Consider the following 12,192-nt stretch of genomic DNA (forward strand, 5'->3'; position numbering starts at 1 on the left):
GGGGTACAAATACTCCAATAAACAGATAAATAAAATTACTACGAAGTTTTGAAGCATTCCGATGGCAACAAAAAGTTTAAAGAAATGCAGGCATGGGCACTTGCAGTGCAGACAAGGGAGGCTGAGGGAGCAGGAATCCCTGACACACACCTGCCTAGGAGTCAGCCCAAGAGAACACAGTGGGGGTTTTATTCCAAGTAAAAATGCATGGGTAGGGTTGCACTGGAAGCCTACAATCGCAAACACGCTTAGTAGGACAGGGATGGGTAACTGATGGGTCTCTTTCCCATTGATTCTGGTGCCAGCTGGACCTCAATAATAGCATGTAAAACCAGAGTAAGCTTAAAATTCTGCATCTCCCTGACAAAGCACAGCATTCTCTCTTAACCATTTTCTTCTTTTGCCCATTTCTACAGATAGAAACTGTGCAGTTGTCTATTGCACCTCCCGTCTCCCCCAGCTAGCATGGCTACCGGTCAGGAGCAATGAGAGCTGTGTTCCAACAGCACCTGGAGGGAAACCTCAGCTTCTCTGGGTTAGAAGATTGCAGAACTCATCACTGCAGTAGGCAGTTTGCACATTCAATTAACGGAGAATGATAACCCTTCCCCGTCATAAATCCTTCATAAAGCAGTAGATCTTACCTTTGTTCTGAAATGCTTCTCCAGGGATAGAAATATAACTCTGCCCTTCCAATGGGAAACGGTAGTGGGGCACGCTCAGGTGTAGGGGAGGCATCTTGACCAAAGAGTAATCTGTGTAATGATGCAAGCACATTCAAAAACAATGATAAGGGGGAGGGGGGCGACACAAATAGTATCTCAGGTTAAGAACTTTGCTTCAGGATGAAAAATCCACTCCACTTCCCCGTGGGGAGGAGTTGCGGTGGACCGCATGGCCACCCACCCCCTTCTGGGGGTAGGGGACTTATTCCCCCATTGCCTGGGGGGTTCCGGCCATGTCAGAGCCCGGCCAGCCAATCCACTGGCCAGGGGGGCATGGCCGGGACCATTTAAGCAGAGGCGTGAGCCGGAGGGCTTCCTCTTTGGCTCGCTTCCTCAATCACCCGCCCTCCCTCCCTATTTTGCAGGTTTTAGGCACTGGCCTTGCTATGGACCTCGGTTGGTCACCGTTGAGGGGCCTGGTAAGAATTTTTCCACTTGGCAAATTGGCACTGGCCATGTGGTTTTCGCCTACCTCGTAGCAATCATCACAACTTTGTTAGGGTTGCGGTTAGGCATTGTTTGACCTTGTGATGGGGGAGGGGAGGTGTGGCCATCACCTGCCCCTCCAAGCTTAAGGGTATTCCGTTAAAGGAATCTGGGGGTGTTGATCTTGTCCAAAGCCCAGGTCAGGGGCTAGGGCCATGACACGACCCCGACAGGAACACCAGGGGGAGCTCGAGTTGGTATGCATTGACAGGGCTCCCCCTTCCGGTGGTTTACCCTTACCAGACTTCCTCCACATCAGGCAGGAGTCAGATATAGTTGGTCCTTCAATGCCTAAGCCAATAGTGCTCACATTCTGTAATCAATAAAGTTGTGGCCAAAATTTGCCCAATAACATTAACCTAATATCCGTGTCCTTGTGTGTGTTATTTCTCAACGAGGGGGTGGCTACGGGGTCTTGACACACAACAGAAATCATGCGGTGGTGGCAGGAGGCCCCATTAGCTAAAGTAGTTCCTCAGGTTAAGAACAGTTTCAGGTTAAGAACGGACCTCCGGAACGAATTAAGTTCTCAACCTGAGGTACCACTGTAGCTTCTTTTGTCCTTCCTGAATCATCCAGTACATAATTTCATTACATGTCCCCTGAGTTCTAGTGTTGTCTCATGTAATACTAGAGGTCTGTGCACCAGCCCTTCCCGGAGGCAATAATATAACATCCCACACAGCTACCCCATCCAAGAAAGATGTGTGTGCTAGAAACTAGTTTTTCCATGGTGGCAGAATGGGAGCTGCCTTAGCCTAGGATGTTTTTAAGCATGGGTCTAAAATAGTGTGGACCAATGTATGTAGGCCACCAACTAATCACTGCAATAACCCATGTGAAACATAGAATCATTAGAAAGCCACTTTTGGAGACCTGCAACCGAATCAAAAGGCATTGGTTAATATTCTTCCTTCCCTCCAATCCACTGTATAAACTCTTTTGTGATGGATGCAGTCTCTCTCCCCCCCCCCCCAGCCCTGATTAAAAGAGGGGAGGAAGTCTTCCTGTTCCTTGTCACCAAGTGAGAAGCTGCAGACACAGACATGTCATATTGCAATTATCCAGATTCTGGTTTCAGAACAGGTGTCTGTGCGTGTGCCAGATAAGCCTCACCTGCCACGGATGATGTGCCTTCGACTGTTATGGCTGATGGGCTTCCTCCAAGATTGCGGCCCACATGAAGCATCACACTGTCAATTGTGTCAACTAAGTCTTGAGCAATGGGTACAGTCTGAGAAGCAAACCAAAAAAGAGCCACGATTATGATTGTGTGGAGGAGCAAAGGGAACCTTATGTCGAATGTGGGACTGAGAGAGCAAGAACTCCTTGTTGAAGATAGGGCTGCACATAGCCTACCATAATCTGGGGTGCTGATCTGGTGCCCCTGGCAGCAGCGTTGCATGAGCTCACAGTGCCCAGTGCTGGCATGCATGCAATGGAGGGGTGCATGTACTGGGGAATGAGGGCACAGAGGGTGAAGGAGCCCACAGTGGGACCCCAGTGCTCACCGCCAACACTGCCAGAGTGACCCCACACTGCATCAGAGCCAAGCAGGGCTGCGCTACGCCACCTGCCCATCCACACAGGTAGCAGCCAGGCCAGTTGATGCGGCACTTGGCAGGGGCAAACCAGCATGGCCCATCCAGGTGCTCCTCCAAGTGTTGGTTCCTCTGGTGCCAGGGGAGGAGTACTGGGCCAGGCCAGGCTAGGGGCACCTGCATGGGGGTGCATGCTTAGTGCCCCCTCAAAAATCCGTGACTGGGTTCGCAACCCCTCTGGCACTCCCATGCTAGGACCCTGGCACCTGATTGGGCCAATCTGATCCAGGACCACCTAGGGACCACCCACCCTGGATCCACCCCCAATTCAATTCAGGGTTTGGAATGTTTAGTGATGATGGTGATGATTTAAGCCTAATTCGTGAATTAACTAATTAAAAAAAGATACGGATCAGAACATAGGAATCAACTTCTAGGGGCCAAGATCATACGTGTGGAGGAAAAACTTAGACATGTAGCAAGGTTTCCAAAAATACACCAGAGGCCATATTTCTTCCAGCAGAGATTTACTTGTGCTGAAGGCAAATGTAGCTTAATGGTGACAAATCCAATACATTCAGGATTGCACAGTCCATAAAAAATCTAGTTGCAGCACTTACAAAACTTATAAACGTATAACAAGACTAAACAGTAAGCATACTATGTACAGAAGAGCACACCAGAAGGAAGAGAGATTGAAAGAGAAAGAAAGTAAAACCCAGGCTCCTACTGACCTATATTTACAGCCAGCATGACCTTAATTGAAAGAGATAAGAGAACTAGTTCAAACCAGCTTCCCAGAAGGTATAACCCAAACAATCATGAAGCTTCTGCCTGCTTCTCTCACACAGAGAAGCTTCTAGTAGCTTCTAGAATCCTCTTGTATTAATCAGAATAGGAAAGATCTCCACACATTAGATCGATACTTTCTGAACTGACACCCTTCACCGCCCCGCCCCCCACAATATTTGAGCCCCCAATGATGGGAGTTGCCATTCAAATTGTGTGCATGTGTGTGTGTGTGTGTGTGTGTGTGTGTGTTACATCATGTGATCGGTTATGCGGGGTGGGGCTTGTTGAGAATTTCCATTCCACCTTAAGGAGCAGACATGGGATTGTTACATGTCACATGTCTGTTTACATACCAGCACAGCTTGCTGGGAACTTCTGTTGTGTGTATAGCTTTTGCTTCTCTCTGTCTCTCTGCGAAGACAGAGAGACGACATGTTTCTTTGTCCTGATTTATGATTAATAAATCCGTAGTTGTAGTATGTTTCCACAAGCCTCACGCCTATTCTGCGTGCGCAGTTTGTGTGCGCAGTTCGCTCGGCTGATATAGTGTGACCTGGCTTTGAAGCCTGGGTCGCTGATTTACATCAGAGCAGAGGCCGTTGGGTCTTTAATGGGTCTTCGCAGCAGGATGGCTGCGACCCTCTGCATGCCAACAGGGCTTACCTGAGACCCCCCCCCCCCAAAAAAAAAATATTTTATTCAAGTTGGCACCCTTGGATCAGAAATAGACTAGTCCATCTGCCCCTAGTGTGCATGGGCCATCACAGATCAAACACCAGCAAGCAAAGTTTCATATCAACTGCAACACTAAGCACATAGTCCAAATCCCATGGACAAAGGAAAAAGCAGAATGGGAGAGGCAGTTTGGAGAAGAAATGTGTGGACAGGGGAGCAAATGAAGCATCCCTTCCCTTTTACCACATCACAGTTAAAATATATATATATTAGGGGAAGAAAAGTGGCAAGTTGGTTGCAGGCTTGCAGTTCATGTGTAGCAAGGCATTACCTGTGACATTTCATTCCAGCCGTGAAATGCAAGCACACCTTCCACAGTTTTAAAGAAGACCTGCAAACAAATAAACCCCAGGTCATTTCGTTACAATATCAAAACCCTCTGCCTCCATCTCCTCCAACCCCCAGGAAATAGCATTTGAGTCAGGGCACCCCAGGTGCATATTCACTCTAAAATAATAGACACAAATCCATGCATGTCACAGAAAACCACTTGTGTTCATTAAATATTGTACAATAATATTTTAAAGCAGAAGGGTATTTATGGACACTAACAGGACAATGAAACTCCAATTACATTAGCATCCATTTATCCCCCTGCTCAAGATATTAAAACCAATGTACAAAAGCAAAACGTTTGAAACTGACTAAACCTTGGAGGGGTTAAGGCAGCAGAGGGGAAATGCTTGTAGAATATATATATATTCTTGTGTGTGAGTGAATATCAGTTGCCAGACGGAATCTTTAGAACAGGGGGTATCTACAGAAATTGTTTCAATAGAAGACGAAAGGGACCCATCTCTGCAACGGTTTATCACAGTTTCCTTCTCCCATTTCAACGCTGCATTAATTCAGTTGGTTTATACATTTCCACTGCAGAACACGTTTTCATTAGCTGTAGCTCAGCGGTAGAGCAGGTGTCTTCGACTAGAAGTTGGAGGGGGGAAAGCAGAGTAGCAGACAAAGGTGATGGTTCAACATGTTTTGGACACCACTGGTATCTCTCCAAGGAAATTCAGAGATTCAATATTTAATAATAATAATAAAATTTTATTTATACCCTGCCCTTCCCGATTCAGGAAACCGGGCTCAGGGTGGCTAACAACAAATTTAAAACAATTGATGCTACAAAAAAAACAGCATAAAATATGGTATAAAGCGTAAATAACAATAAAATCAAAAATCAATTTAGGGGGGGAAATCCATCCAATAAACATTAGATGATCACTAGGGCTAGCTAGCTAAATTAGTCCCACTTGGGCCAGCGAGGAGACCAGGGGAGAACCAGTTGTGGGATCCCAGAGCGGGCAATCTTCACAAAAAGGGGAGGGTGAGAGAAGGAATGGGAACAAAAGATCAAGCCAGGTTCAAATTGAAAGCCAGGCGGAATAGTTCTGTCTTACAAGCCCTGTGGAAGGAAGTTAAATCCTGCAGGGCCCTGGTCTCATGGGACAGAGCATTCCACCAGGTCGGAGCCATCACTGAGAAGGCCCTGGCCCTGGTGGAGGATAGTCTGACTTCCTTAGGGCCCGGGACCTCTAAACTATGATTATTCCTGGACCTTAAGGTCCTCTGCAGGGCATACCAGGAGAGGAGGTCCCATAAGTACAAGGGCCCTAAGACACAAAGGGCTTTAAAGGTCAAAACCAGCACCTTAAACCTGACCTGATACTCCAGTGGGAGCCAGTGCAGCTGGAAACGCACTGGGTGAATATGCTCCCATGGCAGAGACCCCGTGAGGAGCCTCACTGCAGCATTCTGCATCTGCTGGAGTTTCTGGGACAGTTTCAAGGGCAGCCCTGCGTAGAGCGAATTACAGTACTCAAGCCTGGAGGTGACCATCGCATGGATCACTGTGGCCAGGTAAGGGCGGGAAAGGTAAGGGAGGTACTGCCTCTTCTTTTCCCACTTCCAATTCCTTTTTGGAATTCCTGTTTTTGTTACAAATGCTTTGCATGCCGAAGGTCCCAGGTTCAAGCCCTAGCATCTCCAGTTAGGGCTGTTCCCTGTCTCAGATCCTGGAGAGCGGCTGCCAGTCAGTGTAGGCAGTACTGAGCTAAATGGACCAATTAATCTGTCTCAATCTAAGGCAGCTTCCTCTGTCCCTAACCTACTCTAAGGGCTGCAAAGGTAAAGGTAAAGGGTAAAGGACCCCTGACCATTAGGTCCAGTTGTGACCAACTCTGGGGTTGCGGTGCTCATCTCGCTTTATTGGCCGAGGAGGCCGGCGTACAGCTTTCGGGTCATGTGGCCAGCATGACTAAGCCGCTTCTGGCGAACCAGAGCAGTGCACAGAAACGCCATTTACCTTCCCGCCGGAGCAGTACCTATTTATCTACTTGCACTTTGTGCTTTCGAACTGCTAGGTTGGCAGGAGCAGGGACCAAGCAACGGGAGCTCACCCCGTCGCGGGGATTCGAACCACCGACCTTCTGATCGGCAAGCCCTAGGTTCTGTGGTTTAACCCACAGCGCCACCCGCATCCCAAATGTATGCTTAATTCCTGGGAGTGCACTCCATAGAACGCAATAGGTATTACTTCTCAGCACATATGTGTAGGATTAAGAGAGGGTCTGTTGCTGTAAGTGTTTTGCATTAACAATGTCTGCAGCCAGCAGCAAGTTTTCAATAAAGATTTTATGTGTTCTTGTACCAGAGCTGTTGTCATTTTTTAAACAGTATTACAAGGAGATAACAAATATAGATTTTGTTTCCTGCAAAAGTATTTAATGCTCCACCTCACCAAAAAAATACAGTAACCAAAGGGCAGTCCCACCACATATGCATATAAACACTTTATGTGATTACTGTATTTTTCCATGTATAAGACAATATTTTTTCCTTAGAAATAATAGGCAAAAATTACGGGTCATCTTATACATGGATAGCAGTGGGGGGGACGGGCGATTGGTGGCAGCAGCCAGCAGAAGATTGTCAGCAGCGATTGGGTGTGTAATTGGTTGCTGCGGCAAGGCCTGCTGCTGATTGGCCGTGGCTTCGGCAATTGGGTGGGCTATTTACGGCAGCATCAAGGCGTGCATGCAATCAGCTATGTTGCATTGAGTGTGCAGGTGGTCTTTTGGCGGTGAGCGTGCAGACGATTGGTGGCCACAGCAATGCATGTGATTTGCAGTGGTGGGCAGGCTGTAGAGTGATTGGCAGCAGTGACCTCCCTCCCCCCCAAAAAAGAGAAGCTCAACAACTCTGGGGAATTCCCCCCCCCCAAAAAAAAAATTAATTGCAGTCCCAAAAAATAGGGGCCGTCTTATACATGGAAAAATACTGTAGTTTTTAAGGACTTTTAGGGTTTTAATGGTGTAATACACCATTTGTGCAAAAGTGTACGTCGAATCTCTGTGATTAAAGGATATAACCTGCAATCCTTTGTAAACTTGCCTGGGAGCAAGGCCCAGTAAATACAGTGGAACTGCATTCACATGCACACCTACTTCAGAGTAAACCCCATGGGACACAGTAGGACTTGCTTCCAAGCAGACATGCAAAAGACTGCTCCTTAAGTCCCATTCAGTTCAGTGGAACATGCTCCCAAGCAGGGATACAGATAAACCAGATTGGGGTGAGGAGCTTCAGGCCTGGGTGTCAAATGTAGCCCACCAGGCTTCTCTATCTGTTCAAAAATCACCCTACGGTACAGAGGGAATGTAGCCCAAAGGCGCAAACAGATTCCCCACCTCGACAGTAGCTTATCCTTCCCACTGAGAATTTCAGGCACCCTACCCCAGTTCCTATGGGACTCAAGTGAGGTTAGTTAGGAACTGTTAGGAAATCAATATTTTAGTGCAGCACTTTGGAACTCCCTGCCTGTTGACATCAGGCAGACACCTGTATCAGTACTTTTCCACTGCTTAAAATATTTGTATTTAGGCAAACCTGTTTTTTATCGATAATTTTAATGTTCTCTTTTATTTTCTTGTAAACCACTTTGAGGTTTTTACTGCAAAACAACATATAATTTTTGTTAAAAATATCCTGGCATTCCTGACATTTAGAAATTGACATGTGTTTTGAGCTGGCTGTTGATTTTAATTAGTTTTGAACACTTTTTAATATATGTTTCTGTTTTGTCTTGATAACATGAATGTTTTAATCCTCTTTGGTTTTGTAAACCACTTAAGAGTCTATTTTTTTTACAATCAAATGGCCTATTGATGTTGTGAAGTGAGCAAGTAATAAATAAAAGTACAGTGGTACCTCAGGATGTGAACAGGATCTGTTCCGGAGCCCCGTTCTCATCCTGAAGCGAATGCAACCTGTGACTGCGCGTACGTGGGTCGCAATTCGCTGCTTCCGTGCATGCACATGACGTCATTTTGAGTGCATGCACAAGTGGTGAAACCTGGAAGTAATGCGTTCCATTACTTCTGGGTCACCGCGGAGTGCACCCCTCCTCCTATGTCACAATCTGGCTTTTCCTCCCCATCCCACACAGTGGCTAAAGACACAGAACACGGAAGTCTAGGGTTAGAAAGACCCCAAGGGTCATCTAGTCCAATCCTCTGCAATTCAGGATTCAAAGCTCAATCACATGAATAATATTACATCCACTGCAGCTATATGAGAATACAATTCAATATGTAGACCAAAAAAAATGGAAATTGGGGGACTAATAGTCATTTTATTTTCCTTTTTGTCTGAGCAAACAATCTGTGTCTCTGCTACGCACGGGTTTAGCAGGACAATCGCTGTCAAAATCACAGCTGATTACTGTCACAGCCAGAGCTCCAGCCAGCAGCGCTAAAAGGGGAATAATCCGCCCGCTGCTGAAATCAGTGCCAGAGTTTTGTTAGCAGAGAGCAACTTCTCGACTCTGTCAAGCTCAAAATCCTCCAGGCATTGCTGCCCATGGTGCACAAAGCAAAGAGGGAGCGCAGAAGCCCTTTAGCTCAGCTACATAATGGGTCTGGGGCAGAAAAATCCAGGGAAGTCAGCACAAATTCTCTCTGAGCTGTAGGAAGTGCTAAATGGCCTGTGAGTAAAGATGGGCAGGGGAGAGAAACTCAATTTTGTTTGCCTTTTAGCAAGATACTACCTGGTTCGCACTTCTCAAACCAATACGGAACATGGTTATCTTTAGGTGTACTTCTAAACTAAATTTAGCTCTCTTTATGTGCTCTTCTCCAAAGTTTGTTCTCCACCCAAACCATGTGCACCAAAATGCATACATCCATAAAAATGAAGCACAAACTAATTATATTAGAGGGAAATACTTGCAAATAAGGGGTACATTGGTCAAACAAGTTTGAGGTACTTGCCACCTTGTCATTTTATCCCCACAACATTGTTTTCAGTGTACAGGCACTGCCTCAGTCCCTATGGCCAACTTTACAAACGGCCTTATTCGTTTAATAAAGAGATGGAGAGTTCAAAGAAATTTACTTCAATAAATTCACTAACAGGTGAAGGAGATTCACCTCAGTCAATTGGTAAAGTACCTCATTAAGTTGAAGAAGTGAAGAAAGTTTACCTCAGTAAGGTTGAAGGCCGTATTTGCTGTGAGTGACTCATCGGGTAAGGCACGGGAAATGTTTCCTAAATAGTCCAACATGGTATATGGCCGGTGAAAGTTTCCTCTCTCCTCTGTAAGGTTAATTATTATGGGCTGGTATGCATTTCTGGACAGCTAAAAGGGTGACACAAAAAGCATGTATTAGAACTTTCTGCTCCTCATCTCCCTAGGTCACTGAAATGAATGGTTGCTTTTGTTCAACATAAGACCTTCTGAATGCTACAACCCAGAATGGTTGGAAGTGGTGGATGTCTACTCTAACATCGGAATCTTAAAGAGATATATTTAGAGAATAATGTATTTTCCCATGTATAAGACTAGGTTTTTTCCCTAAAAAATAATGTCAAAAATTAGGGGGCATCTTATACTCTAGGGCATCTCCCCCCATTTTCTTAAATCTGATTCACAAAAAATAGGGGGCGTCTTATAGACAGAAAAATATGGTATTTTGTTTTATTTCAGAAACTTTCCATTTCACTTTTTGGCCCCTGAATGGGCTCTCAAGGAAGCTTCCAAGTTAAACACACACACAAATGATGGAAATATGTTTTCATGGGTCATTTTGCTGCTGCAACTTTCTCCCTGCTCTTCCCTCATCACGACCTTTTCCCTCTGTCCCAGCCCCCAATGTCCTAAACTTTCCCCATTCTTGTCATTCTCATCCTGTGGAAGCTCTTAATCTTTACTGTGGGGGCTCTTCACAACCCAACTGTACAACAGGGTTGGGAAGACTCAGAGCTATGTGTGGCCCTCCCGAGACTCTCTATATGGCCCTTGAGACTCTTCCCAAGCCACACCCCATCCCCACAAGCCACTCCCCCTTGAGTGTTTTGGGCCTGGCTGAAATGTGCCATTAAATTCTTGCCTGCCTGGATGGAAGACAGAGAATGGTGTGTGCAGAAACTATTTTACTATACAGTGGTACCTCTGGTTGCGAACGGGATCCGTTACGGAGGCCCATTCACAACATGAAAAGAGTGCAACCTGCAGCGACAAATCTACACACGCGCGGGTTGCGATTCACCACTTCTGCGCATGCACATGGCATCATTTTGTGCATGTGTGAGCAGCGAAACCCGGAAGTAACCCTTTCTGGTACTTCCAGGTCGCTGCGGGACGTATCCTGAAAGAATGTAACATGAAGCGGACGTAACATGAGGTATGACTGTACAGAAGTAAAATTGCTCCTCTCCTTGCTTGCCAAGAAGGAAGATGGAGAACGTGTGGTTTGTGTGTGTGGCCCTCCAGCTCCCATCAGGCCCAGTCAACGTGGCCTGTCGGAGTGTTGTGGGTATCAAGGAGTTAAACACTCTGTGCTAATTGGGAATGCTGACTCAGCAGCATGTGATGACTAAGCAACATGAGACATGGGGCGTTGCCTAATGGATCCATTGCCAGCTAGTATAAAGAGGCATGGTTGACTTCAGTTGGTAGGGGTATAGAAGAGGTGATGGCTTCTCCCCTGAATGTAATTCTACCTGTATGCTGTGTATACAACAAGACTGCTTTATGATGCTGCAAGACTGCAACTGAATAGAGCCTTAATGGTCAAGGATGATGGTCTACCCAGCCTAGCAATCAGTTTCCAGGAGTGACCAGCCAGATGTCTCCAGGTACTCACAAGTAGTGCATGCAGGTTAAGTTGGCTAACCCTGGGATCCACCACAGGGTATGGAGGCCCCGTTTAGCTACCATGGCTTTCCCCCTAAAAATGATCCATTACATGCCACACCACAGAAACACCCTCCAAAACGTTTTGAGGAGCAGTGGTGGAATTTAGTCTGAGCACATGCCGGCACAACGAGAAGAATCTTTCACCGTGGATTTCAGCCTGTTAAATTGCAGCTCACCGCAGTGAAACATTCCTGACAACTAGCAAGCAGTAAGTGGGAAAGCTTTTAAGGAAAACAAAACAAAACACACATCAGACACGTTTCACCCATATACTGAGCGAAAATTGCTTTCCTTCCCATTCAGGCTAAACATGCTTGATAACAGCTGCATCAAAATCCCATTAGTTTTTCGTCTTGTTCATTTTGAGACTTGCGGGGTGAAAGCCGAATTCTGATGGAAGGGAAAGCACTCTAGCAACAGACTTACTTGTGCTGGGAGTTATAAACTGAAAACTTTGCCTCCAACTATTTTATTCCCCATATATATATATATATATATATATATATATATATATATATATATATATCATATCATGTTGCTGGACTAAGTTCTCCATGGAACAGAGATCAATCTCAGATGCAGTGGAAAAAAGAAGCAAATCCTCTTTGTTGGAATGTACTTAACAAAAATATGAACCAGAGGCCTTCTTATTAGAGATAATGTCAACTGAAATCAAGAAAGAAGTAAGACCACTCTTTATGTACGCAACATCTGC

The 12,192-nt window shown here is 45.8% G+C and overlaps 1 protein-coding gene across 2 annotated transcripts in view; it reads right to left on the minus strand.

Moving 5' to 3' along the window:
- Nucleotides 1-12,192, minus strand: part of ADGRD1 (adhesion G protein-coupled receptor D1) — a 292,701-nt gene that overhangs the window by 248,165 nt on the left and 32,344 nt on the right. For both annotated transcript variants that reach the window (XM_080985113.1, XM_080985112.1), the window contains 4 exons: nt 9,762-9,917; nt 4,551-4,610; nt 2,328-2,445; nt 645-755 (listed from right to left, as the gene is read on the minus strand). In XM_080985113.1, coding sequence (XP_080841239.1) covers nt 645-755; nt 2,328-2,445; nt 4,551-4,610; nt 9,762-9,917 — 445 coding nt within the window. The remainder of the gene's footprint in view (nt 1-644; nt 756-2,327; nt 2,446-4,550; nt 4,611-9,761; nt 9,918-12,192) is intronic.

Source organism: Podarcis pityusensis (genome assembly GCF_964106645.2).
Source record: "Podarcis pityusensis genome assembly, chromosome: 16".
NCBI lineage: Eukaryota > Metazoa > Chordata > Lepidosauria > Squamata > Lacertidae > Podarcis > Podarcis pityusensis.